The sequence below is a fragment of the Camelina sativa genome, chromosome 17, assembly GCF_000633955.1.
Source record: "Camelina sativa cultivar DH55 chromosome 17, Cs, whole genome shotgun sequence".
NCBI lineage: Eukaryota > Viridiplantae > Streptophyta > Magnoliopsida > Brassicales > Brassicaceae > Camelina > Camelina sativa.
Genome location: NC_025701.1, coordinates 5,144,768 through 5,171,744, shown reverse-complemented (window position 1 = coordinate 5,171,744; position 26,977 = coordinate 5,144,768). Strand labels below are relative to the sequence as shown.

The window sequence follows — 26,977 nt, the reverse complement described above, 5'->3', positions numbered from 1 at the left end:
GTTTGAGTAGTAATTAGTTATGAGATTACGCCGACTAAGTAAAGAGCAATCAGCAATACGTGTCTAGCTCACAAATATTTTTGAAGCATCACATGGTTAAATGGTTATTATTATTATACACTTAACAAGATTGTTTTCCCCTTTTATGAAAAAATAAAACTCATGATCTCTTCATATTACATTTCTTGATAAACTTTTGTAATAGAGATCAATTAACAGAAACTCCAGAAACAAAAGAAAAAAAAAATACACAAAAACAAGAAATATAAAATTTAGAAATCATCAAACTTCAAAAATAGGCCTAGGTAGTCCACTTGTTGCACCACCACCTTGGAAAAGCTTCTTCAAGGCTCTCACGCCGTTGTGAGAATGCTTTCGAATCCCGCCAAATCTAACGGCGGATACTACGCTCCGACGCAGTTTAGTCAACCTCTTTGCGATCTTGACCTTCAACAGATAAAGCTTCAGCCGTATAAACGACGAATGAGGATCACGCCGAGTAACCAAGTCGGCTTCTTGAAGTGTTTTGTAAATCAAGAACTTGGCTCGTTGGTGAAGCACCTCTTCGGGGTCTTCCTTGTCCACCTTCGTGTAAAGGCACGGTGACGGCCTTTTGAAGAGGGTCATGTCCGTCTTTTTGAGTTTTCCCCGACGACGACTTTTGGAAAGGAGAAGGTAAAATGATCAGAGAGATGAGGAGACGAGTTGAAATGATTCAAGTATTTGTAGTCATTGCATTGAGCAGTGCTGCTGCACTAACTAGGTTACTTGTATAGTTGTATACGTGTTTAGTATATTTTTTTCCTCGAGATATATAATTTGTTATAAGGAAAAAATAATAAGAAAAATTAACTTAAAAGTCAAATCATTAAAGATAATATATAAGATAGAGTAAAATATATGAGATGGTATGAAATTTCCAGCTAACAATCAATAATTAATTCCTATAATCTTTCTTCTAATTTAATTATGCGAAATGAGTTCATATATTGTTATATACTTGTAAGATAACGTTCTTAGACTAAAGATATTTCCATTTACGAGTTTGCCGTCCAAATATTTTAACTTATTTTCTTGCAAAATGAGGTCATTTGGTATATATAGTCATAATATGACATTTCGAACTCTAGCATTTCAATTTACGAGTTTTCTAAATGTTGCCCAAATCACATATGTACAATCACTATTTTAACCTCTCTTTTTCTTTTTACGTTTTGTTAAAGCATCTTCTAGTAATATTTTAACCTTTTATTTATATGTTTATCATTTATCGGGTATATACCTTAGTATCTACGTTTAGAACAAATCATTATTTTATAGTTTTGTTGAGTTCGAATTCTCGAACTTACATGAATAATGATTTCAAATAATGAAGGAAATTTAGGACTAATAAACTACTTTAATTTTTTTATGAAATAAATATTCTTTAATATAAGTCGGTCACGTAAACTAAAGTTAAAAATTTAATTATGAAAAAGAGAAAATAAAATTTCTGTTTCGTAACCAACATTTTAAATAGTACTTCTATAAGACTACAAGTTTGCAAAATCTACTAAATTAATCAGATTCTTTTCTGCTGTCCTTTGGTTGGTTTGGACAAACGGGTCAAGGCAGTTTATATAATTTTCAAAGCTGAAAGCTGTTAATGTTAGATGACTTCCAGAGATTCATTATTTGTTATGTAAAAATGTTCAAGTTTAGAGACACACATCCCACGCTGCCTCTACATAGACCTCTAAAGACTCTCCAACTGTTCGAATTCTGGATATTAGTTGTCAAGCTCTTAAGATTTTGATTAATATTGCAAGTTTTTATCAAAACAATAATCTTTCAAATCGTCCAAACATAGTAATAATTTTATCGTTCCTCAACCACTGTTTTAACATTCAACACAGCACCCAAAAATATAAAAAGCTTACGTTCTTTCAGAAAGTGATGACAACAATAAAAACAGAAACACCGTAGAAACATTATTAAGACTTTTAAGAGTGAAAAACTTAAGCAGAAGAAGACACACACACACACCTAAGAGAAGCAAAGACAAACCAAACTGTGTTTCGGAACACGTTCATAACAAAGTACGCAAACAACAAACAAGCAACATTAACCCTCGCGGTCAGTAGCTGAACCCGACTTGTTGCTGCTGTGGCGGTTGCTGTGGTGGTTGCTGTCCTGCCTGCTGTGGTGTCTGCTGGTAACCGCTGTATCCACCACCAGAGTAGCCACCGTAATATGCATTAGGGTCTTGCGGCACTGAGTACCCATACTGCTCCTGTCCTTGTCCATACCCACTGTAATAATACTGGCTTGGATCCGCTGCCTGGAACCAATATCAAAAAAGCATTTCATATTATCAAAAACTATTTCGAACATTCAAAAACCATATCTCCCAACTGTTTTAGGTGATTATATTATCAACAAGAACTAGAGCCTGAACTACATAATTATCTAAATTTTTTATTGAAAGTGGCGAGAGAAGCTGGAATAATTCTTCGACAATAGGCCACACACAGTAAGCTGTTTCTTTCTATCATCTAATTTATATGCAAAGTGAATCAATTACTTGTTTGTTCGAAGGACTTCGGCCCCATGAGAGCCTGACGGTTGTTCCCCCCAATTGCACTCCATTCAGCGCTCTAAGAGCTTCCTCAGCGCAGCTTCTGAAAAGTGCAGGTTGGTCACAAAACACATGATTAAACAGTTAGATTGGTATTCCAAAGACTATACTAGGGTCAAATGACAGAGTTTCTAATAGTAGCAGAGGATTTACTTCTCGGAAAATTGAACAAATCCACAACGCTTTCCGGCGGGTATTTTCACATGCACAATCTCACCATACTGGCTAAAGACATTCTTTAGATGATCATCCGTGACAGATGGATCTAATCCACCAACAAAAACCTGCACATCAACTTAAAATGCGTCAGAAATTACCCCTTTGGAAGATTACCAAGCATGACACATATGTACTACAGGAGTATGTAACCCACAGTTGTGTTATTTGGATCATTATCAGTAGGTACCCCTGNTGCAGAACCGCTCTGGTATGAATCTGCATTTACATGGAAAAAACACGGGTATAGTGAAAGGAGTAAGTATCTGTGAATTACACATGCAACAAACACAAATGGAGACCGATTTGCAGCCTAATATAAACTTCCTAACAAAATTGAATGCAGATGAAAAGAAGGCATGAACATATACATCACACCACTCAAACTCCAAAAGAAGAAGAACGAGTCTTCTGTCTGTTGATGACAAAATTGCAAAACAAGTAGAGGAACTTGCCATTTGTGAGCAATCAAAAAGGATATGAGGAGCCACAACCACAAATGATGAGCAAATAGACAACAAGAACTGGTTTTCGGCTACTTAAGGATGGTAGGTGCAAAATTTACAAGGTAGTGGAACAAAATAATTGAAATGCCTATAGGGACACAAAGTATAGAGGAATTGTAAATGCCAATGCTGAAAAGAATTAAAACAATATAGCTATTTCTCTGGCTACCTAGAAACTGCCAAATTTGACCAACCCCAATTTTAAAAGGGTGAAACGAAATCTTTCTCAAAGAACTGCTAAAATGTTGGGTGAACTTCTAACATCTAGACACACAGAAGTAGTAGAAAGGGAGCTTTATGTAAAGATATAAGTAAAAATTAAGTAAGAGATATAAACGTTAAGTAGAGCGGAATGAAATAGAAAAGTAAATACATAAGGATTGACTTATAAAAGTAATAAAATAAACTGACCAAGAACTGGAATAAAGGCTGTATCGAAAAAGATAAATGGAAACCAAAGTAGGGCTGAAACGAAGGAAAGGGCTAATAAAGGACAACACAAGAACATTAAAACTGACCTAAGCATGGGCACTCAATAAGAGGATAACCATTTCAGCTGAAATCAGTTCCAGGCCTCAAGATGATAGAGAGCCTCTTGACTCCCTGCTTTGAAACAAACAGGATACAACAAGTGTGCTATAAGAGTTTTTATCTTTTTAAGTTTTAACAGAATTTACTGCGGCCTGAAAGGTAAATGTAGGATGCGGCTTTAACAAAACAACGGAGTCAATACTTCACAAGGCTTGTTAACTAACTGTTACTTGAAGAAACCTAGTCACATAGATACTACAGCACACAAATCCAAACAAATCATGTGAATGCAAGAGCAAAAGCAGTTCTAATGTAACATTATACTTCCGATCTTACACATACCTCTTTGACCAGTTACACCTTTTTTGTTAGCAGCTGGCCCAATTCTCATAGGCCTAGTAGAACAAGGAACACCATTCATCTCCGTCATAGCACGTATCTGTTCACTTTCATCAGAGAACCTAACAAAACCATATCCCTTCGTACGCGCAGTGGCTCTGTCAATAACAACCTTAGCACCCTTAACTGAAGGATAAGAGGCTCTGAACGTCTCAAGTAAGATATAATCAGTAACATCAGCAGCCAGATCACCAACAAATATAGTGTAGTCTGGTGAATCGTCCCGTTTATCTCCTGAACTCAATGATGCCCAGTTCAATCTAAAGAGCTGATCAGGAAAGCTCGGGATAGGAGTGTTGTTGAATGTTTGTAGAGTTCGTTCAGCAGCAGCATGAGAGGCAAACTCAATAAAACCGTACCCTTCAACTTGCCCGGTTTGCTTGTTACGGATCACTTTAGCAGAGAGAAGCTGCGAAACATAACTAACTCATTAACAAGAGATAACACTAATACACATAAAAGTTTCAAACTTTAAAAATCCAATCTTTCAAACAAGATGATAGTGACAAAATTAACATTGATGATAACTAACTCATTAGCAAGACATAACACTAATACACATAAAAAGTTTCAAACTTTAGAAAAATCCAATCTTTATTTCTACTAATTCAAAAACAGAGATCTGAGAAAATTACCTCTCCGGTATGAGCAAAACAGCCATAGAGGAAACTCTCATCCATCCAATACTGTAAGTCACCGATCCAAAGAGTACGGATCTCGTCGGCAGTCATAGGCTGAGTTGATGGAGGAGCCGCCGCTTGAGGATTCCACATCTGTGGTGGTGGAGCAGCTCCAGCAATCCCGTAAGGAGACGGTTGCTGGTAACCGTACTGTTGTTGCGCAGAAGGAGGAGGAACGTGGTGTGGAAGGATACCTCCGGGTGGTGGCTGCTGCATCATGATGATCGGAGAAGAAGAAAGATAAAAGAGAACTCTTTTGATTCTCTCTGACCGTATAATAAAATTGTGAATGATGAAGAAGAAGAAGATAACAAACAATGCTAAGATAAGACAAGAGATAACCTTTGAGAAACCGGCGGTTTGTAATAAAACCAGATGTATATTTATAATATTAGTAACTAATTGTGATAATAGTCACCAAGGGATCCGTGGCGCAATGGTAGCGCGTCTGACTCCAGATCAGAAGGTTGCGTGCTCGATTCACGTCGGGTTCAAACCCCCGGTTTAATCAGATCCTTAACTTTTTTTTAAATTTATCTCTCTTACCATATCTAAAAATTCATCCGGACCGTCCAAATTGATGACTATTGATAAACATCAACGGCTGGTATCAGTTGTTTACTAACTAAACCAATTGGAATTAAATTTTTAAATTTCGCGAAATCGTTAACCGGTTTAATCCACTTCTCTCTCCACCGTCGTCACCATTACATCGTTAAACATCATGAACCCTAGCAATGGCGTTCCTCTTCCGCATTCCAAAATCGGAATCTCTACTCCAGAACCTGACACAATTCCGATTCCAATCTTCTTCTTCTTCATCTATCTTCTCACTAAACTCGCTCACGAGCAAACAGAAGAAGAGCAGAGCTACTCTCTCCCTTCTCAAATCCGAGAAAAATCCGAATCGGATCCTCGAAATCTGCCGATCCGCTTCTCTAACCCCTAATTACCACGTCGACCGTATCGCCTTCTCCGTCGCGGTTGTGACACTATCACGAGAGAAACACTTCGCCGCTGTGACACAGCTTCTCGACGGATTTATCCAGAACCAACCCGATCCCAAATCCGAGAGTTTCGCAGTCCGTGCAATTATCTTATACGGTAGAGCTAATATGCTTGATCGATCTCTACATACATTTCGTAGCCTCGAGCAATACGAGATCACAAGAACGGTGAAGTCTTTGAACGCTCTTCTTTACGCTTGTTTAATGGCTAAAGATTACGAAGAAGCGAATCGTGTCTACTTCGAAATGCCGAAGAGGTATGGTATTGAGCCTGATGTGGAAACGTACAATAGAATGATTAGAGTGTTGTGTGAATCAGGTTCAACGAGTTCATCATACTCAATTGTTGCAGAGATGGAGAGGAACTGTGTTAAGCCTACAGCTGCTAGCTTTGGGTTAATGGTTGATGGTTTTTACAAGGAAGGGAAGTATGATGATGTGAGGAGAGTGTTGAGGATGATGGAAAGATTTGGTGTTCATGTAGGTGTTGCTACATACAACATCATGATTCAATGTTTGTGTAACAGGAAGAAATCTACTGAAGCTAAGGCGTTGCTTGATGGTGTGATCTCTAGTAGGATGAGACCAAACTCTGTGACGTATTCTATATTGATTCATGGGTTTTGCAGTGAGGAAAATTTGGTAGAGGCTATGAATTTGTTCATTGTTATGGTTGATAGTGGATACAAGCCTGATAGTGAATGTTACTTTACTCTGATTCAGTGTTTGTGTAAAGGTGGAGACTTTGAGACAGCTTTGATTCTTTGTAGGGAGAGTATGGAGAAGAATTGGGTTCCGAGTTTTAGTATCATGAAGTGGCTTGTTAATGGATTAGCAAGTGTTTCTAAGGTTAGTGAAGCAAAGGAGCTCATTGCGCTAGTTAAAGAGAAGTTTACTAGGAATGTTGATTTGTGGAAAGAAGTTGAAGCTGCGTTGCCTCAGTGAACAACGAGGAGCACACACTAGGTCATTCGTCTTATTCAAGTGTAATTTAGCAAAACATCTTGTCAATCTTGTCGTTATGGTTAAGTAGTTGGTGTTATCAATTTTGTCACTGATAATTCTTCAACATGTTGTTGTATACAAAATGTACTAGAACAAAAATAGAAAAGCCTTAAAATCTGAGTCATAGTTTTAAACAAATATAAATCTCTAACCTTTTCTAGCCAGCTTAGTCTTTATCGTCTCACCTCGAAGCTCATGGAACCTGAAGCAAGCTCTCAACATAGCAGCAATCACTGAGAGTACGACCGGTACCATTGAGGCATTCAATTTTTTGGTAATCTTGATTCTCTCCCACATTAATGTAGATGCTAATACACTGCCGCTCGCTTTCGGTATATAGCGCAAGCCTACCATTTTCCTCAATGAAGGAACTTAAATACTGACCAAATAGCGGAAGTTGAGGTACATCAACTGTCAACACCGTGCTCCAATGCTGCTGCTTCATCACCCATAAATGTATCTTTCTAGTTCTGTAGCATTCAAGTAACAAAGAGAGTTGATCTCCTCTGAAAATCCCTAAAGATATGTAATATTCCAAATCAATGGATGGAGGAGGAAGATACAAGGGCTCAAATCTCTCTTGTGAGAAATCGAAACTCTGTATCGACATGAGTCTTTTACCATCTTTATTGAAACCTAGCCAATAAGGAGTTCCTCGCAAACACACACTTGACAATGGTAATCCATAGAAACCATGGAAGTTTTTATCGACGACTACCTTCCAAGATTCAGATTTGAATGCGTAGACTTCAACCCTGGATGAATTATCAGTGCTGAAACTACAACGAAACCTTACAATTTTGTAATCATAAGAACCTGATGATTGGTGACTAGTGTATCCAAGACCATACACATCCATAGAATGGTCAAATCCTTCGCTACCTTTGATCCATCTCTTTTGATTCAACAAAGGATTCGAAACCAAAAGCATACTCTTAGTGACGTATAGCAGTAGACCGTCACAATGAGAAATCTTCATCGCCGCTGTTAAAGCTATTGGAAACGGCAATTTCAAGCCAATTTTTTCTGGTTTGTTGAAATCGATACCAACGCAAGAAATTGTAGAACCGAATGAAGGAGAAAGTATGTGTTCGTTGCTGAAGATCGTGAATTGTTGCTCACGGCAACGCATGTGTGACAAGTGCTTGTTGACGAATCTCGGTTCTGCGATTAGTGTTTTCCACTGCTTGCAAGTGTATCTTAATCTTGCGAGAGATCTAGCTGGAACCCTTGAGAGTATCTCCTCTACCAAATCAGATGAAAGTTCCATAGCCATCGTCGTCTGAGTTTGAGTGTTTGGCGGACCTACGTTCAAGTAAAGCAGGTCATATGACCTGGGTAAATTTTAAAATTTTCCTAATGGTTACTGAGAAAAAAACACATATACTCTCATCAAAAATTTTTTTTACTTGTGTTTGACCTGGTATAAAATTCATCCCTGTGTTCATTCAAAACAATCTTAACCTATGTTTTTTTTGCCTTTAGACCTATTTTTTTGCCTTAAGACGAAAGAAAGCTCCATTTAGACGACGGACTTCGCAAAATATAGAAGCCCATTTGTGCGACTTAGGCCCAATACAACTCAAGAACACATGTTAATTCTTTTTCCAAAGTAAATTACATTAAAAATGTTTATACTTTTGTTGTTTGCAGAAGCTTGTGAATTTAAAAGGGATTTTGGGGTGAAATATACTCTTGTAAGATGGCCAGTTTCTGCCAATTCGATGACAGTTTTGTTTCTTCTCAATGACTCTAATACTCTATACAAACAATGGAAATAGTCTCAACATCTCAAGATAATCTTTTTGTTAAGTTAAAAAGAAGAGAGCATAGCTATATCTCTATGAACATCTGCTCTTCAATTGTCAAAAAAAAAATCTTATAACATTCTTGAACATGTTGTGTATATAATATACTTTTAAGATACTCGAATAAAACAGTCTTGATGAAAGAATGAAGTCATATGATAAGAAGTTGAAACAACCCCACAAACTACAACAACAACTAAAAAACGACAAGACAACATTCTTTGAATCAGATTCAAACTCATATATAAACTCAACCGGGAACGGGAAGCAAGCTAGGAACATAGTAGCAACAAGAACCACCAGTTGAAGGATCTATAGAAGAACATTTCACTTTTTGTAACTCTTGATTCTTTCCCACAATGTAGATGCTCATGTACCCTAAACCGCGAACAGATAACACAAGTTTACCATTCTTCTCAACGAAGTGACTTGAAAATTTAGGACACATGTAAAATTCAGGTGGAGAAACTGTCATCAGCTTACTCCAATGCTTTTTCATCACCCATAAGTGTAACTTATTTGTATCCCGACATTTGTGTAACAATGAAAACCTATCTCCTCTGAAAACGCCTAGAGAAAGAGAGTTGTCCAACTTTTTAGACTCAATGCATGAAGGAGGAAGAAACAAAGACTCAAATCTCTCTTTAGAGAAATCAAAACTCTGTATCGTCGTAAAAGGTTTACCATTAAGATAACCTAGCCAATAAGGTGTTCCTCTCAAAGACACACTAGACTCTGGTAGATTAAAAAACCCTTCAAAGCTTTGATCAACAACAACCCTCCAAGAATCAGATTTGAACTCATAGACTTCGATTCTTGATTTGCCAACATCACAAGGACCGCAAAGAAACCTAACTATTCTGTAATCAGAATGACCTAATGATTGGTTGCTACTAATACATCCAAGGCCATATCCAGACAAATCCTTGATACGGTAGCCACATGTGATCCATCTTGCTTGTTTCAACGTAGGATTCAAAACTAAAAGATTGGATCTCATGACAAACAGCAACAAACCATCACAATGATACATGTTCTGTACCAAAAAATTTGGGGTCGAAATTCGTTGCAAAACCTGAAGATTCAGACAAGGGCTTTCAAGTTCGTCCAAGTAGATACCTACACAAGACAGTGTGGAAGTCCAGTAAGCAACTTCGGTTTTGCAATTGTGGTTGAGGACTATGAATTGTTGCACACGGCCACGCATGTTTGACAAGTGCTTCTTGATGAATCTTGGCTCAGTGATTAGGGTTTCCCACTGCTTGCATGTGGTTTTCAATCGTAAGAGAGATTTAGATGGAACCCATGAGAGTATCTCCTCTATCATATCAGACGCAAGCTCCATCGTTATCGTGTCGTTTGAGGATTTTTCTTTTCTTCTTTTTTTGACCTCTACACAATAATTTATTATTTTTATATAGTCAACAACATATGATTAAGGCCCATTTATATGATTAAGGCCCAACATAACAAATCCACAGATTCACATATTACGCTGTCTAATTTTGATTTCAGAATATTGTAAACAAGAATTTACAAATTAATTTTAGACTTTTTAGTTGAGAGAAAATATAAATTCATTAACAAATTATATTAATCGAGATAAATTTCAAATCGATTAAGTCATTTAAATGTGTACCCTATGGGTCCAGTAGAGTTTTAGATTTGTTTGTTAAAAACAATATTAGTATTTTATAAAAAAAGACGGTTGTTAAGAACAAGTACGTATGATACTTTTTTGTCAAAAAGTCAATGTTTGATTAACATTGCAATTTTTAAAAGTAATTCATGTTTTCTTTTGATATGATCGAGACTTATTTTTCAGATTGAGATTGATTTAGTGTTTTTTATTAGTTAGAGGTTTTTTTTTTTTTACATTTTGCCTATATACAAATTTGAATTCCGAATAGAAGAATATCAAGCAAGATTATAAACTGATTTTTAAAAAATGGAAATGATGATCATGCATGATCTACAATGTTATCACCTATATATAAATCATTGTAAGAATACAAAACACGTCAAAACTAGTACTGTTTACAAATATTGGTTAAAACACTTAACTGTCATATTATTATTCAGCTTTATTGTTAATAGTCTAAAATGTTAACAATTAAGTTTTTGATTCATATTAGTTTTAATGCTGAATGATAGTATATGTGACAAGTTTTAAATTGACTGAAACTAATGATAGTGTTGTTAATTACTTCTAAACATAAATTGCTCAATAAGTACTTGACTTTTACTCAAAAAAAAAAAAAGTAAAAGTAAATGACTTGCAAAACCAAACACACTAATACACTTTTGGTCATTGTTTATTGTATCATGTCCGATATATTCAGAAGTAATCCTTCAAAAAGTAAAAATAAATGACTTGCAAAACCAAACCAAACACACTAATATACACTGTTCAAAAAACATGGTCTGATTTCTAATGTATTAGACCCCAACCGAAATATTTCATCTTTTTGATTGTTCATTATTTACTTTTCTTGATATTTGATTTTGGAATAAAGGTCGTAACTTTGTCTTTATTGAAGTTTCTAAAAGATGGTCTCTGTCAGTGTCGTGCCTAGGTTAATCGGGGTTTAAGACGAGTTTAAAATTTATGGACATTTTAATAATTTTAAAAAAATTAAAAATTCAAAAATAAAATTAAATAAATATTTAAAATTCAAAATTATAGAAATTATTTATAAACAAAAAATAATAATTTAAAAAAACTAAGACATGATCAGTTATCCCCTTATTTTCTTGTAGTGAGTCTTGGACTGAATCAAAATATATAATTTATGTCCACCATGAATAATTAAGTCTTGTCTTCACGAAACATTTTTCTAAGAAAACGCATTGACCAATTTCAAACAGCATGGCCGACCACTATTTTCAAAATTTAATTCCTGCTAAAAAAGGAAAGAAATTTGTATTCCAATTTCAAATGTGTCTTGCTTGGTTAAACCTAGAGAAATTTAGTTGTACCTTTCGTTAAATACTTAAATATGTACAAATTTGAAATGGGAATTTCGTTTTTACAATGTTGTCAATCAACATTTTAAACCCCTTTTTAAAAACTATTAATAATATTGAACTAACATATTCACTTTTTTTTATAAAAACAGTTAGGCAATAATATGTAATAAATAAAATAAGAAAACCCTCGTGATATAAAAGCAAATAAGTAAGTTCAACACTTGTTGTGGTTTGAACTTTGAACGTCTTCTCAAAAGGATGGATGCATAGTTGGTTGTAACAAAAAAAATATATATATATTTCTCATATGATTTACCCTAAAATTAATGCACGGTTGGCCCAACGAGAGGCTTTGGAAGGTTAGAAAATTCATGCTTGTGTAAATCCATACTGAAGCCAACACACAAAACTTCAATTATTTTCACATTTTTATTTTTATTTTTTGAAATGGTCAGTGTGAAATATTTTGCAGTTTAAGACAATCTATTGAACTACAATCACTAGTCTGTTTATTATAATATAATCATCTACACTTCAAAATATATACATCATACATGAATAGGTACTAATTTCTTTATATGAACTACTAATTAACAAAAGAGAGTGATTCATATAGTAGAATTCATCTTTCAATTTTACTCTAATTGTCGGTGGCCAAAAGACAGTTTAACTTGTTCTCAGTAAAAAATAAAATCTATATATAGTTCGTATGGGCACAATACAACTATATATTATGATAGGGTTTTTTTTTTTTTTCCTTTCATCGAAGTTAATGTTGTTCACCGAAGTTAATGTTGTTCACCGTACAGCTTGGTAGCCCCAACATATTTGGGTGGAATTTAAGTATCCACCTTACTACTGACAATTTCATTTATATTTGATAGGTCTGCGTCAGATTTACCCATTTCGTCGTGGTACAAGATAAAGATAAACTCTACTGAATTTGAAATAAATCGGAATATAAATATTGATTCTCTTTTCTCTAAACTTGACTAGACTATTTATGATCGGAATATAAATATTGATTCTCTTTTCTCTAAACTTGACTAGACTATTTATGATCGGAATATAAATATTGATTCTCTTTTCTCTAAACTTGACTAGACTATTTATGATCGGAATATAAATATTGATTCTCTTTTCTCTAAACTTGACTAGACTATTTATGATATATAACGTTTATGACTTTATGTAATAGATATAATTAACTATAGAGTATTTGTTAAATTACAAGTAATTAATGAACCATTACACCTACAAAAACATAAAGTCATAAACCAACCGAAACTGCATATGATTTATGTAGTATATTATACACTCCTTGAAAATAGATAAAGACAGTCCATAAACAACATTTAAAAAACAAAAAATAAGAAGAACAACATTAAATATAGCTAAGATTAATGCGACGACGTACAAAAGGAATTAAATATTAATTATCCCACATCCGCATAGAAAACGAAACATATCCATTATCCGTCTTAAGTCTTTCTTGAGATGATCTGAGCTTTGAGCGAATTTTTCATCACGACCGTGAAGGCATATGTCTCAGTCGTGTCGGGTGGGGAATCCGGAACCGGGATCCATTTAAACGAATGGACCATCCTAGCGAGCATCAAGTTGATGTGTAGGATCCCCAAAGACCAAGCCGGGCATATCCTACGACCCGCACCAAAAGGCAACATCGTAACACCACGTGTCCCGGTCCAGTCAGCATCAACACCATCCCCACCGGTTAAAAACCTATCTGGTCGAAACTTAGCTGGATCCGACCAAATCTCCGGGTTCTCGGTAACCCAAGCAGTGTAAAATTCCACATATGCCCCTGCCGGGATATCGTACCCTCCTAGCTCAGTGTCTTTCACGGCGGCGTGAGAGAGAAGAAAATGTCCCGGTGGATGTCGCCGGAGAGTCTCTTTCACGATAGCTTCCAAATAAGGCATTTTCGACACGTCATCCTCTTCAACGACCCCGTTTTTGCCAACAACTCCAACAACTTCGTCGTACAGCTTCTGTTGAATGTTTTGGTCACTTACTAGATGACATAACGCCCATTCAAGCGTCGTTGCACTCGTGTCTGTACCGGCAGAGACAATTTCCGAACACAAAGTCACTATCTCTTCGTCTCTAAGCTCACCGCCTCTCTCGACCAAGTTCAAACCAAACAAAGAATCCACATAAGCTGCACCAATCGGACTAACCATCTCTTCGTTTGGACTCTCCTTAGCTTCAACGAACTTACGACGGTTTCTTATCAACGGAACGAGACACTCGAGCTGTGTCTTCCTCAGCTCTCTCGCTTCACGAACTTGACGTCGAAACAACGGAGTGAAAACGGGCAAAAAGTCCGGTAACGTCGGAGATGTTATGAGCATAACGTCCTTAAGAATATTCTCTATGTTCTTGATCTTTTCCTCGCTGATCTTGGCTCCGAAGCAAAGACAGATCAAGATGCTACATATCGTTAGCCTACACTGGCTCATAACCTCCACGAAACCTTTCTCAACATTCTCCGTTTTAATCCTCTTCATATGATTCTCCATAGCCCAAGTCCGTATCCACGAGCACTGCTTCACCCTTGGCGCGGTCACTAGCTCTGTCACGAAGTTTCTCCTCAGAGTCCTCCACAAAGATCCGTACTCCGCTGAGTTTATAGCGCATTTCCCGACGCTAAACATGAGCCGGATAGGCGAGTCCGGAGGACGTGAAGCGAAGGTTGGCCCACGTTGGACTAGCGCCTCGTGGATGAGTTTTTCGTCCGTGACGATAATCATTGTACGTTGTCCCATCTGCATGGTGAATATTGGACCATACTTTTTACGTAGGTCACGCATTAGGAAGACGAAGTGGCGACGTTGGAATATGACTTGGAGTAAGTTCCCGACTAGTGGCCATCCTTTTGGTCCCGGCGGGATGTTCAGGCTACACTGACTTTTTCCGGCGGAAGAGAACCGACGCCACCATAAGTTGATGAAATAGAGAGCGAACAAGAATATGATAACGTCGGTAAGATCCATATTTGCTATTATTGGAGAGAGAAGGATGGGAGAGATAAATGAAGAAGAATGTTAGATGATGTTTTGGGCAAGTGAAGAGAGATTTAGGGTTCTTATTATATAGAGAAGCTATACTAACATAGAGATGAAGTGAATCTACCAGTGCCACATGAACCAAACGAGCTGTAAATTGGTCTCACCAACCACCTGTCATCTGTATGCATTTACTGCTTTGCCTACAGTATATAATTGGTATATGGTTTAAGTTTACAATTAGATCTTAACCTATTTAGTAATTATCACTTTATCAGTATGAAAGTATCACAGATATGACTTTTTTTTTTTTTGTGTGTGTCAACCAGTATTATTGATTTAATTAAATTCTAGTTTCTATAATAGCATATTTTAAGGTATATTTGTTCATAGGGTGATAGGTGACACATTAGTCATCGCATTATTCTTCGGAACAACATTAATTAGGGGGATGTATAAGTTTGTTGTCATATATTTGCGAGCGTCAAGTCTTATAGCTATAGACTCTTTAGTCATACTTTTTTGTTATTTTGTTTAAAGTTTATCTTTTTGCAGAGAAAAAAAAAATCATTTTATCTATTTAAATCTCATCTAACACAAAAAAAAAAGGTACTTCATTTCTCTGTTTAACTTATCTATCCTAGTTAAAGAGAAAATTAATTGCAAAGAATGATAATATTCTAATTAAAATAAAATGCAATTTCATAACATATTATGAAATATTAATTGCATCTCCTTAGTATATAACGATCATTGCTGTTATTAAAATTACGTTAGGTTAATAAAAAACAATATAAACAGGAGTATTAGAAAAGAATTATGAGTAATTAGTATGCCAACAAATGTTCAAAACTAGACTTCTCCTCTATTGGATAATATAATGCTAATAATAGAATCAATAACTGAACCACGCAATTCCAATATTCGTAGAACACACATACTGGTTGGTCCGTGTCAAACAGTTAGACATAAGCCTTCTGAGTCTTAATTACTCTCTGTACAATCTAACAGAGACGGGTGGAGGTTAGTTCGCCAAATGTCTTTATTGGGTCAATATCCTTATTTATTTTTTGTATTTCCTTTTTCATTTTGGGTGTACGTACTTTTCAATTCATCGTTTTTAAGACACAGCTAGATTTTCTAGAACATACATACTATACTTTTCTTTTTAGACAGCTCTTATAATTTTAACATGTATGTCAAAATCAATGTTCGTATGTACGTGCCATTAGATACGTTCCCAATAATATAATCATTCATTCCGATCGATACGATCATTTCACCTACTTTTATTGTTATACAAAAATAGTATTAATTTCAATTGTTATATAGTTTGACTAGTATACAGACTAGCAGTATGCACTTAATCCAAATCTATAACCAAATGTATTCATCTGATAAGAAAGGAAAGAAAGAACCAAAAATGTTATGAAAATGGTAAACCAAACGAAAACAGAGCAAGCCAAAAGAAAGAAAAAACAGAGGAATCACACGAAGGTGATCAAAGCTCTCGGGGCTGATAAGATTGTAACCGCATGTTCACGTACCACACACTTTGGGCAATCTTAAAAGCACCCAACCATGTTAGATTGAGGGAATACAACATATGAAAATATTATCATTCCTCATTTTTTTTTTTTTTATTGCTACATAAGAAGAGCATTTTAATTAGTTACCAAATATTGTTGCTATTCATCTTCCTTCCATTGTTGATTGCGTTGCTTCGTTAATAGAGAACACGTAGTCCGACGGCACTAACCTCTGACTGCAGTTCAAAACATTTGTGAACGTTGATTGTTTCGGATCCGGGAGATCATGATCGTAACTCAACATATACACGATTTGGGAAATTGTGGGCCTGTCTTTTGGATGATCTTGTACGCAAAGAAGTGCGATGTGAACGCACCGCATCGCTTCTTTTGAAGAATACGAATCACCCAATGCTTCTTCATCTACGATGCTTACACCTTTTGTGTCGCACCAAGATTCCCATGCCTATAGATGATTAACGACATACATTTTGGGTTAAACTTTAGTATAGTGAGTTTACTTTGTAAAATATAATGTAATACATAGATCAAATGAAATTGAACTATACATGGAAACACTTACATAAGAGATAAGGCTGTGATTTTGGTCGTTATGAACAAACCTAGTTGCCTTTTTGCCTGATATAATCTCTAATAACAACACTCCAAAGCTATATATATCAGATTTCTCCGAAATCATTCCGCCTAATGCATATTCTGGTGACATATAGCCGCTGAAATTAACCATTGGTAACACAAATATATCTTAGATTTTTTGATATAGACAAAGAGGCATTCAATATATTTTAACCAATAAGCACAAACAAAACATCAAAATTTAGACTTACAACGTCCCGACAATTCTTTGGGTGTTGTCGTCCATCTGTTTGCAACCAAAAATCCTTGCGGTTCCAAAATCTGATATCTTAGGGTTCATCTCATCGTCGAGAAGAATGTTGCTTGCCTTAAGATCTCGATGGATGATCTTAAGACGTGAGTCTTCATGCAGATATTGAAGTCCTTTTGTTGTCCCAATTACTATGTTCATACGTTTCTCCCAATCCAGTTCCTTGCTTTTACGAGGGTCTATATATTATGTTTCCCAAAAAGCAAAAGAAGGAAAACTTTGAGGAGTTTTAAATAGAAACTTCAAATTCAAAATTTAGCAAATTTTTAGAAACACAGCTCCTCTTCACTTACCAAAGAGTAAAGCATCAAGGCTCTTATTGGGCATGTACTCGTAAATAAGAAGTTTCTCGTCTCCTTCTACGCAATATCCTAAAAGCCTTACCAGATTCTTGTGTTGAAGCTTTATAATCAAAACCACTTCGTTCTTGAACTCTATCAAACCCTGACTTGAATTTTTTGACAGCCTTTTGATTGCCACATAAATCCCATTTTGCAGAGTTCCCTAACGGTCAAAAATCACTTACTTTATGGTAATCAAGGAGTAACTAATGTATACCTGGTTTAAATTTACAAGATCAATTTTGTTTATTACCTTGTAGACTGGACCAAAACCACCTTCTCCTAATTTGTTTTCATCAGAGAAACAATTTGTTGCTACCATTATGTCTTGTAGACTTAGGTAAAACATTTGTTCTGCATCATCAACCTCTACATCAGTTGTGCCTCTTCCAAGTCTATTTTGGTTCTGTTTTTGGTCTGCAATATTTCGGATACTTAGCAACAAATATTGTACAGAGTGAACTTAAGCTCATGAATATATGAATCTTACCGCTATGTACTCTTCTGCGTCTCTGTAGAGATGAAAAGTAACAATACAAGCCAATGACAAATGCAGTTGCTGGTACTGATGGTAGTACAATAGCTAACACAATGGTTCTGACTTTACGATGGTTTGTTCTTCCTGAGTTTTTTTCTAGACCTCCTAAAAGATAAAAAATTCTAGTGAGACTTAAAAATTAATCTATTGACGCATGACTATAATTCATGATTGTTAAATGCATATATACCTTGGTTTAAAGTCTCTACTGAGTTGTCAGAAGCAGTAATTCTAGCATAAAACGTCCTTGCCTTGGTGTCATTTGCATCAAGTTGTTCAAGATTGAAGATGCCACTTGTCCAAATCAAGCAACGGTTTCCATCATATGCATAGGCCTTGCAAAAACAATACGCTAGGCAAGCTGATTCACACGTAGTAAAAGGACTAGTTCCTTCTGTCAAGACCTTTTCTTCCGGATCAGTGGCTAGTTTCATCTTCTCAAGAGGAAGAAACTTGTCAATTTTCTTGCCGCATTGATCGGTTATATTTCTTTCGTTTACACAGCTACCAAATGAATCATTCGAATCCACGCTATATGTTCGTCTGAAAGTAGGTAAACATTTGCAAGAAGATTGCTCATTGCAGATACCAAACGACCCACAGTAACCATAAACCTTACATTTCTGGTTGGGTGCAGACCATGGTGAATCCCACATCTTGTCCTTCTCAAGCCAATTGTACGCCTTTAACTGTCCCGAAGCATCCATGACTAAACGAAATGGGGTTTTGTAACGTACTGAATATGTGATGTAGGGCTCATTCACAATATTGAATTCAAAGCTCAAGTTACGGTTGAGAACATCCTTGAAAATTCTAAGTCGATCATCCCATGCACCACTAGACCAATATGGTTTAGATCCATTGAAAACTATGATGAAAGAGTTTCTTGTTGTAGGGTCAACCTTGAGAGAGTAGCGACCCGGTGATGGATCTTCTAAGGTGTTCCAAGAAGTGAGATATTTGCTTCTTATACGTGCTGTGATGTTGTCTAACCAGATCTTACCACCAGGAAGCCAAGTATCCGAGGGATTGTCAAAACTCTGCCACAAAACAACACCTGAGGAAGTAGACCCATCTCTCAGGACAAGATTACCGTTATCAAGCAGAACCGCTTGAACATCTGCAGTACCTCTGGTAGAATAATGACTCCCCCACCAAATTGGACTTTTGGTGAAATTATCATAAAGAATCAAGTTTCTATCAGAGATACTTAAGTTGATAGAAGTTATGTATCGAGCAGGAGATGCTCGGTTCGCCACCCAAACTATAGTCTTCGGAAAGACTTGCTTGTACCATATGCCTAAGTAGAACAAATTAGAAGTACCTTGTGAGAAGAAACCGAGTTCGAAGACACCACCCTTAGAAACAATGGTTTGGAATCCTGAAAGAGATTGATTTGCAAAGATTGTGTCAGTTGAAGAAGAAACTTGGAAAGACAAGAACATCATCAAGAATCCGTAGGAGGATATGGAGAACACATTCTTCTTGGAGATTTCCATGTTTGTATGACTACAAGTCCAGAGGTTTGTGTAGCAAGTATTGATTACACAATGAAAGAGTCTTATTGACCTCTGTGGTCAACTTATGAGGGCACGTTGAAAAGTAAGAGCAAGAATTAAATGGTGAAACGAAATTTTTATGAGGATAAGATATTTGTATAGCATTTTCACAACGAAGTACCCATGAGTGAAGTCACCATGACACATAAGAAGAAGAAAAAAAGAACAAACGTCCAAAAAGTGAAAAGAAAACTTATAATATATGATATCAGTAAGTTTGTACTAAGTATTAACTTTATTAGATTATTCAATTAAGTTGAACTTTTGGATCCTTTGGAAGAAGGTAAAACTATATTATGCAAGTATAGCAGTAGGCCAAGATTTTTACGGCGTTGATCTTCCAACTCCATTTGCTCAGATCCACCGATTGCACATAACCCTCCTGAGATCTTCACAAGAATCATCTTTTGTCCTCTGCTCTCAGTATCTTGGTGCATCAAACTCCCCTGTGAAAACCGATCCTCCTTCAACTCCCTCACTGCTTAGCCTGCTCAAAGATTCAAAACGAACAAAAAAACCAACCAAAACATGAATAGAAGGAGATTCAAGTTAAAGATAGAATCAGAACTGTAATCCAACATTGGCCTTCTCATAGTGTTGTTAGAGTTCGCTAAATCTTGATCTGTGATCATTAGCAACTTAAGCTTTTTCAGAGAAACATCAAGATTGTAGCCTGCTCTTATTGCCAAGCAAAAAGGCATCATCTTAATGTTAACCAAAGCCCAAAGGGCATTATTTGTGTGTTTGCTTTTCTCTCTAGTATTCTCATCTAAGAGCAGACAGATAATAAGAAAGAAGCCTTGTGCAGACTATCAAACCGGTCTACTGTTTTCATTCTTTTTTACCTGAGAATAGATGAAAGTTCCAAGAATTGCAATGGCAGCTCCGAGGGCGTTGACAGGTTTAATCGGGTTTTGGAAGATGATGATCGAGGCCACAATGACTGATATCCGCTTCATTGTGTTTCCAACACTAAACGTCAGTGGTGAAATCTGGTCGAGGGACATGTAGGAGACTTGATTATACAGATGGTAGAAAACACTCTGTGCCACTACCCACCTGAATTCAAACATTTAGGATCAAACACCTTACAAGGTTTCAAATCAACTTCTTTTAGATCAATGAATCATTATAAAATATATTACCAGACGAAGTTTGGTCCGATCTGGGAGACAGCGTTTTGCCAACCAGCAGCCCACATTTGGGGACCTTCCACAGCAATGGCGAAAGGAGTGACAATGAGAAGAGACATCATTGATAAGCAAGCGTAGTAATTCATGCCACTCACTGACTTCCCCTTCATCCCCTTCTTAGAGAATATGTTACGAAACACAAACGCCAAATTCGATATCATAGCTCCCATAAACCCTGAAAAAACCAAGCAACACCCTTTACATCACCATCTCGCATTTGATGTGTTGCACTGACTCAAAACACTAATCATCCAATAACACCAGTTATCTAAATCCAAAGCAACAAAATAGAAGTTTTTGATTACCGATCATATTGAAGTTTAACTCAGTGACAGCAGCAAGAGCACAGCCTCCAATAATGGGTAAGAGGGAAAGGTAAACAGGTAGAGGAAATGCCTCCCCTAAGAAGAGGCTTGAGACGAGTACACTAAAGGCTGGTTCACTGCTTTTGATGATGTGTGTGAAAGACACTGCAACTTTTGACATACTCACTGTTGCGGCTACATGTCCAATCGTATGTGCCAAAGCCACCTGAAACAATCAAACCACCATCATCACACAGTTCCATACAGTACTACTAACACACCTAATCTATAACAAAAAATGATGAATCTGAGGATTACTGCACAAACTTAGGTTCCAAATCCCAAACTCAAAGAACTAATCACCAAAAGCAAGACAATTTATCAAGCAACACCGGTAATGAAAGTTAGAACCTTTACCGGGAACAGAATTTTCCAGAAATCAAGATCGGTTTTAGGAGCTTCAGCGAGTCCAGTGACCCAAGAGACGAGCATCATCAAAGAACCACAAGCGAGAGAAAGCGTCGAAGTAAGCCACGGGTAAGGGAAAGCATTCAAAACCTTCTTGTTGTAGATATTGAACACAACGTTCAAAGCCCACCAAGTCGCGAAATAGATCCCAATCTTAACCTTCTGCCCAGATTGTTCTTCTTCAGGGACTTCGACACCGATCTCAATCGGACGAGACCGATCCGCCTCGTAAGCTCTAACCCTAAAAACATCACTCCTCTGCTCCTGCGCCGCCGCAAAAGTGAAATTGGACAAACTCTGAGCAGATAAAAGAGGCTTTTGAGTGAAAGGATTAGGCTTTTGGAAGTTTCCGATGATGGGTAAGGGTGAAAATTGAAGCTTTCCCGGAATTGATCGTCTTACGCCGGCGATTGCGGTTAAGGAAGGTGAAACCGGTTTAATCGAAGAAATCATCGGTTCTTCTTAATTTGGGATTCACTAATTTTACAAAAAAACTGGGTATTAATGTAGTAAAGGGGACTCGATCTCGAAGTGGGTTTGATGGGGATGAGAAAGAGCCGTTTGATTCTTGGGAAAATGGAAGAGACAGAGATGTAAAGAGAAGGTTTTTATAGGGTAAAGAGAAGGTGGTGAGGAGGGAAAGTATGGGTCTTTGTAAGCTTAGCTTTGTCGACAAAAAAAATTACGCAAACGCCCTTCGATTGTGTCGATTCGTGAGCTCTATGAGATGGAGTCTTTAGTATTTTACGACTTCTTTGTTGGGTGGCCGTAGAGACTGTCCATGAGCTAAGCTAAAGATTAGCATCCGTGTTTTGATAGAATAAGATTGAAATTAAAATTTGAGTTAATGATTTGGTTTAAGCAAAACCAATTGATTCTAATTTCTTATGTTTCTGTTTTGTCAACTGTATATTTTGTATGACTTTTATGCGTTTGTTATGTACTGTATGTTCATAATTTAAAGAGGCATACACTATGGGCAAGACAATATTATCATTGATTTGTTACAATTTCATATTACATTTTATTTAAACTTTTCTTATGAAAAATTCGAGAATCACCAACATAATGCTCGACAGATTTCCAATAACATTACACTTCATGAAAAATAGATTGTGGTATTGGTTTGATTGTTAATAAATCATCACTACACTCATACATTCCTGTTATCACACCACTGATTCTATCGTTTAAAGCGTCATAATCTTTGACTGCCAAATCTATAAGAGAAATCTGATGGTCGCAAAGTGCTGTGTCATAATCTGATGGTATACAGCACTTTACGACAATGCAACGTGGAAAAATAACGAGGATGATTCAAAGCTTGCTTCAAGGTGGATAATTCAAAGTCTGAAGAGTCGATTATTATTAAACCTTGGAGAAGTCGAGACTACAAAAGAAGAAACATAAGCAAGGAGTGACTAAGTGTAGCAAGCACAGCGATGGGATAAAGGTCTGACTAAGTGTAGCAAATACACTTATAGTAGTTTAAGTATTGAATTTGAGACTTGTGTTATGTATAAATTGATGTTTGGTTTATGATATGATATATGTATTTCTTTTAGAATAGTTATTCTATAGATTGGATATATATCAAATTAAGCAGGTTCCATCAAATATTATAGCTCAATACAATTGCATAAAATAAGTCATAACAATGCATATCATAGCATCGGAAAAAACAGTATATCATAGCTCATATGTATCGTTATTAAAGTTGTTATATCAAAACATTTCATCGTAGCTTTTCTCTATTAATATCAATGTAGACTTTTCTTGTAGTGTAAAACACAAATATATTAGGGTATTGCTACCTATAGTCATCGTCATTAGTAAGCCACAAGGGAAAGCCATCTGAAGCCGTTTGGAGTTCGTCAACGTTTCTCACAGTGAATGAAATTGTTACGAGAGTTGAAAAGATATTAGAAGAAGGTAGAAAGCTGAAAGACTTGTGTAAACAACCGCCATTGTAAAGAGTGTTCGTTCTCTCTATCTTTAAGTAACTAAGTTCAATAAAGAAGAGATTGAGAAAACTGGAGAATCCAAGAAATGATATGAGATGTTGTGCTTCAATTCGTCTGACTTTATAGCTCGAATTCACTTAAGACTGTATTGCAGGAGACAAAAACGTCTCTATCAAAACCATGGTTTTTTTTAAGGATACAAACGTTTATGACACTGCAACTGGTCATTTCCTTCCATAGTTTCTTGAATTATCTAGCTACTTAGCTAGTATAGGTAATAGGTCCAGGAATATTTAAAATGGTTAGCTGCATAAACAACAACACTGCAAATGACTAAAGAACAATGCAGGTTTAAGTGCATGCAATACGTAGTTCCATAAGGTGTCTAATGGTTTTAATTTTTCAACGAAGAGACAAAAGTCAGGACAATAATTGATACTCAGATTATCCTTTCCATATATCATAAAAAGTAAAAACAAATAAATATATTTTACTTATGTTTTGCTTATATTTTGAATGTTTTTTCTTTATTAATTTACTTTTCTATAAAAAAAAATAATTAGATGTTAGGTACCCTTATTGGAATATAAAGATAAATATTGCAAGTGATTGTGATTTGTAAAAATAACATTCTTGACTTGTCTAAATTTTGAAAATATAGTTAAATCAAAGAAATGTTGGTATATATATATATATTTGAAATGATGTATATATATTATATATAAAACAAATTATTCATGGTTTAGTTAAGAGCCTAAAAAGTTTGGATTTAAATCCGAGGATGTTAATTGGTAAATTCTATAAAAATTGTAAAAATACAAAATTAAAGGTGTCCGTTTAACCTGATCGGGAGTGGAGGAAATCAGATTTGCTTGAGCTACTACGAGAAAATACAAAGCCAAGAGCTGAGTTTTCTTAATCGCCATTGCTGAATATTTTGAAGGTCTCTTCTCTCTCTCTCTCTACTCAGTGTTAAAATGAAGACTTCTGACCTTTTTAAGTGGGAAAATTAAGAGAAAATTAATCACAAACTTCATCGATATACTTTATAGGAACTGTATTACCATATTTATCTGCATTTGGAACGTCTATACATCTATGTGCATGCATGCACGAATAAGGAATACCTGCATAATACCAACATTATACCAACGTCTCTACATCTTTTTTCTTTTTTGGTCAACAAGGATAATACCAACCTGCTCTTGTAACTTGCATAATCATGGTCATGGATATAACTGTTAAATAATAAATATAAGTATAATGAAGTGCATCTATAAATAAATATTAGTATAATGCCTCACGTCGATCGTGAAATTCATAAAACCATCTTTAGTGGTGGTTGCTTCTTCAAATTCTTTTAATAAAAATTAATAAAAAAATACAAAAAAGAGAGAAAATGAAGGAATGTTGCTGAAGTTACCCATGATAGCAACGCTTCTCTTATATTTTAAACACCTGTCAGTTTTTAATTAGTTAATATTAAAATATTAATTTTTTGTTTTTGTTGAGTAACGGTGAATCTGTTCTCTGCTAATGATGCTCTAAGAACGATGTTGGACCATCTCCACTAGAAAAACACATCTAAGTTATTCAAAATTAAATTAATATTAAATTAATCAAAGCAACCTACTAACAAAGTAACAATTTTAAACAAAATCATCTTTCCACTAGATAATCCCTACCAAAGTTGCTCAATAATTAAAATAATAATTTTTTAAACAATTGTTTATTAATTATTAAATTTCAATAATCTAAAAGGATAAAACAATTATTTCAATGACTTATATTACATTAAAAAGAAAACAAAAATATTTTACATAATTCAGAAATATTAAACATAAATATTTTCCATGATTATTCTATATCAAAAACATTTTGAAATATATTTTGGATAGTGTGGTAACTCTTAAATTGTCCTGGATGTTTCAGGTAAATATGATGCAGAAAAGATGATAGGCTGATCGTGATAAACAAGTACTCCCCATTTTTCTTAGGTTCTGAAAAAACTGGAAACTGGAAAACATCAGATAACTTGCTTTGCAGAACCATATGTGAGACCATTTTTTTTTTTTTGGAATATCGTATGTGAGACCATTACCTTCAGCGTAAGATCTATCATTGGAAGTTCTGGAGCTCTCTTCAGACAGGTACAGAAAAAACAGAGTTGTTAACAAGATTACCCAACGCAATCAACATCCCGAACCTAATCGAAGTGTGAGCCATGTCTTCATCCACACCCAAAGCTCTTTAACACATACGAAGGCTCCAAACTCGCACTAGTACAAGCACTTCCACTAGACACTGCAACTTCCTTCAACCCCATCAACAGACTCTCTCCTTCAACGTACGTAAGCAAAAGACAAATTCAGATTCCCTGAATATCGACTTTCCATTGAACCATTCACCACTACACCATCAAGCTTTTCTCTAATCCCGTTGAGCAACCTCTCCTGCAGCCCCTTAATTGTCTGCTTTGTGTGTTTGCGTTTGCCTCTCTTGTTCCCATCTAAGAGCAGACAAATAATGAGAAAGAAGCCTTGCACAGACTGTGAAAATGGTCTATTATCTTCACTCCTTTTGACCTGCGAATAGAGGAAAGTTCCAAGAATTGCAATGGTAGCATCAAGGGCATTAACAGGTTTAAACAGGGTTTTAGAAGATCATGATGCTAGAGGCCGACAGTGCTTGAGATCCGCTTCATTGTGTTTCCAACGCTTAATGTCAACGAAATCTGGTCTAAGGATATGTATGAGACTTGATTATAAAAGTGGTAGAACACACTGTGCCACTATCCACCTGAATTCAAACATTTCGAATCAAATACATGAAGGACATGGCGATTTTAGACATACGAACTGTCACTACTATATGTCCGTCCAATCGTATGTGTCACTGCCACCTGAACAACCGAAATCATCATCACACAGTTCCATCAGTAACTTCCACGCTTAATCTAGAAAACGTTGAATCTATACAAAAGTCAGCTTCAAGATTTCCAGAATTTAACAGATTCATTTCACTCTTTAAGCTTTCTCTCAAAGAACTAATCAGACGTATTCATCTAGCAACAACACTATAAATGAAAGCTTAATACTTTGACCGGGAACCGAGTTTCCAGAACTAACCCTTCTAGGTCCTCTGCTCTCAGTATCTTGGTGAATCAAAGTATCAAACTTCCCTGTGAAAACAGCTCTTTCAACTTACTCAATGATAAGACTATATATAATTCATCCCACTCATTGACTTCATCCCTTTCTTAAGCTCCAACACTAAAAACATCACTCCTCCGCTGCTGCGCCGCCAAAGTGAAATTGGACAAACTCTGAACAGACAAAAGAGGCTTTAGAGGGAAAGGATTAGGCTTTTGGAAGTTTCCGATGATGGGTAAGGGTAAAAATTGAA

General features: G+C 36.0%; 8 protein-coding genes and 1 non-coding gene across 10 annotated transcripts; 2 read left to right on the top strand and 7 right to left on the bottom strand.

Moving 5' to 3' along the window:
• LOC104755418 lies at nt 125–675 on the bottom strand. Its single transcript, XM_010477796.1, has one exon. The coding sequence runs from the start codon at nt 625–627 to the stop codon at nt 283–285; it is 345 nt and encodes a 114-aa protein (XP_010476098.1). The 5' UTR covers nt 628–675; the 3' UTR covers nt 125–282.
• On the bottom strand, nt 1,836–5,277 carry LOC104755417 (polyadenylate-binding protein RBP45B-like). Of its 2 annotated transcripts, XM_010477795.2 has the most exons (7): nt 4,905–5,277; nt 4,273–4,678; nt 4,213–4,242; nt 2,991–3,052; nt 2,771–2,901; nt 2,564–2,660; nt 1,836–2,320 (listed from the first exon to the last, which is right to left on the bottom strand). In XM_010477795.2, the coding sequence occupies exons 1-7, from the start codon at nt 5,166–5,168 to the stop codon at nt 2,117–2,119; spliced, it is 1,194 nt and encodes a 397-aa protein (XP_010476097.1). In that variant the 5' UTR covers nt 5,169–5,277; the 3' UTR covers nt 1,836–2,116. The 2 variants fall into 2 exon arrangements, with proteins under 2 accessions (XP_010476097.1, XP_010476096.1); XM_010477794.2 differs by having other exon boundaries at nt 4,213–4,678; nt 4,905–5,276.
• TRNAW-CCA lies at nt 5,372–5,443 on the top strand. The gene has a single exon. It is a non-coding gene; the product is annotated as a tRNA-Trp (tRNA).
• On the top strand, nt 5,687–7,078 carry LOC104755416 (pentatricopeptide repeat-containing protein At1g11630, mitochondrial-like). Its single transcript, XM_010477793.2, has one exon. The coding sequence runs from the start codon at nt 5,687–5,689 to the stop codon at nt 6,899–6,901; it is 1,215 nt and encodes a 404-aa protein (XP_010476095.1). The 3' UTR covers nt 6,902–7,078.
• Nucleotides 7,155–8,231, bottom strand: LOC104755415 (putative F-box/LRR-repeat/kelch-repeat protein At1g11620). Its single transcript, XM_010477792.1, has one exon. It carries the CDS (start codon nt 8,229–8,231, stop codon nt 7,155–7,157), a length of 1,077 nt encoding a protein of 358 aa, XP_010476094.1.
• Nucleotides 8,999–10,114, bottom strand: LOC104759177 (putative F-box/LRR-repeat/kelch-repeat protein At1g11620). Its single transcript, XM_010482134.2, has one exon. It carries the CDS (start codon nt 10,112–10,114, stop codon nt 9,020–9,022), a length of 1,095 nt encoding a protein of 364 aa, XP_010480436.1. The 3' UTR covers nt 8,999–9,019.
• Nucleotides 13,010–14,847, bottom strand: LOC104755414 (cytochrome P450 77A3-like). Its single transcript, XM_010477791.2, has one exon. The coding sequence runs from the start codon at nt 14,754–14,756 to the stop codon at nt 13,221–13,223; it is 1,536 nt and encodes a 511-aa protein (XP_010476093.1). The 5' UTR covers nt 14,757–14,847; the 3' UTR covers nt 13,010–13,220.
• Nucleotides 16,152–19,598, bottom strand: LOC104755413 (G-type lectin S-receptor-like serine/threonine-protein kinase At4g11900). Its single transcript, XM_010477788.1, has 7 exons — nt 18,274–19,598; nt 18,036–18,188; nt 17,799–17,962; nt 17,498–17,708; nt 17,146–17,383; nt 16,881–17,031; nt 16,152–16,763 (listed from the first exon to the last, which is right to left on the bottom strand). The coding sequence occupies exons 1-7, from the start codon at nt 19,580–19,582 to the stop codon at nt 16,461–16,463; spliced, it is 2,529 nt and encodes an 842-aa protein (XP_010476090.1). The 5' UTR covers nt 19,583–19,598; the 3' UTR covers nt 16,152–16,460.
• Nucleotides 19,818–22,209, bottom strand: LOC104755412 (glucose-6-phosphate/phosphate translocator 2, chloroplastic-like). The gene is made up of 5 exons (XM_010477787.2): nt 21,558–22,209; nt 21,141–21,366; nt 20,788–21,010; nt 20,488–20,701; nt 19,818–20,129 (listed from the first exon to the last, which is right to left on the bottom strand). The coding sequence occupies exons 1-5, from the start codon at nt 22,059–22,061 to the stop codon at nt 20,118–20,120; spliced, it is 1,179 nt and encodes a 392-aa protein (XP_010476089.1). The 5' UTR covers nt 22,062–22,209; the 3' UTR covers nt 19,818–20,117.

What these genes read in the sequence shown, in the direction of transcription:
- LOC104755418 (XM_010477796.1), bottom strand. Translation starts at nt 627, where the DNA reads ATGACCCTCTTCAAAAGGCCGTCACCGTGCCTTTACACGAAGGTGGAC.
- LOC104755416 (XM_010477793.2), top strand. Translation starts at nt 5,687, where the DNA reads ATGGCGTTCCTCTTCCGCATTCCAAAATCGGAATCTCTACTCCAGAAC.
- LOC104755415 (XM_010477792.1), bottom strand. Translation starts at nt 8,231, where the DNA reads ATGGAACTTTCATCTGATTTGGTAGAGGAGATACTCTCAAGGGTTCCA.
- LOC104759177 (XM_010482134.2), bottom strand. Translation starts at nt 10,114, where the DNA reads ATGGAGCTTGCGTCTGATATGATAGAGGAGATACTCTCATGGGTTCCA.
- LOC104755414 (XM_010477791.2), bottom strand. Translation starts at nt 14,756, where the DNA reads ATGGATCTTACCGACGTTATCATATTCTTGTTCGCTCTCTATTTCATC.
- LOC104755413 (XM_010477788.1), bottom strand. Translation starts at nt 19,582, where the DNA reads ATGGAAATCTCCAAGAAGAATGTGTTCTCCATATCCTCCTACGGATTC. An exon ending in AGTAGAGACTTTAAACCAAG is followed by an intron (nt 18,189 to 18,273) that starts GTATATATGCAT and finishes TTTATCTTTTAG; the next exon opens with GAGGTCTAGAAAAAAACTCA. An exon ending in CCTTGATGCTTTACTCTTTG is followed by an intron (nt 17,384 to 17,497) that starts GTAAGTGAAGAG and finishes CATAATATATAG; the next exon opens with ACCCTCGTAAAAGCAAGGAA.
- LOC104755412 (XM_010477787.2), bottom strand. Translation starts at nt 22,061, where the DNA reads ATGATTTCTTCGATTAAACCGGTTTCACCTTCCTTAACCGCAATCGCC. An exon ending in TCTGGAAAATTCTGTTCCCG is followed by an intron (nt 21,367 to 21,557) that starts GTAAAGGTTCTA and finishes TGATTGTTTCAG; the next exon opens with GTGGCTTTGGCACATACGAT. An exon ending in GTTAAACTTCAATATGATCG is followed by an intron (nt 21,011 to 21,140) that starts GTAATCAAAAAC and finishes TGGTTTTTTCAG; the next exon opens with GGTTTATGGGAGCTATGATA.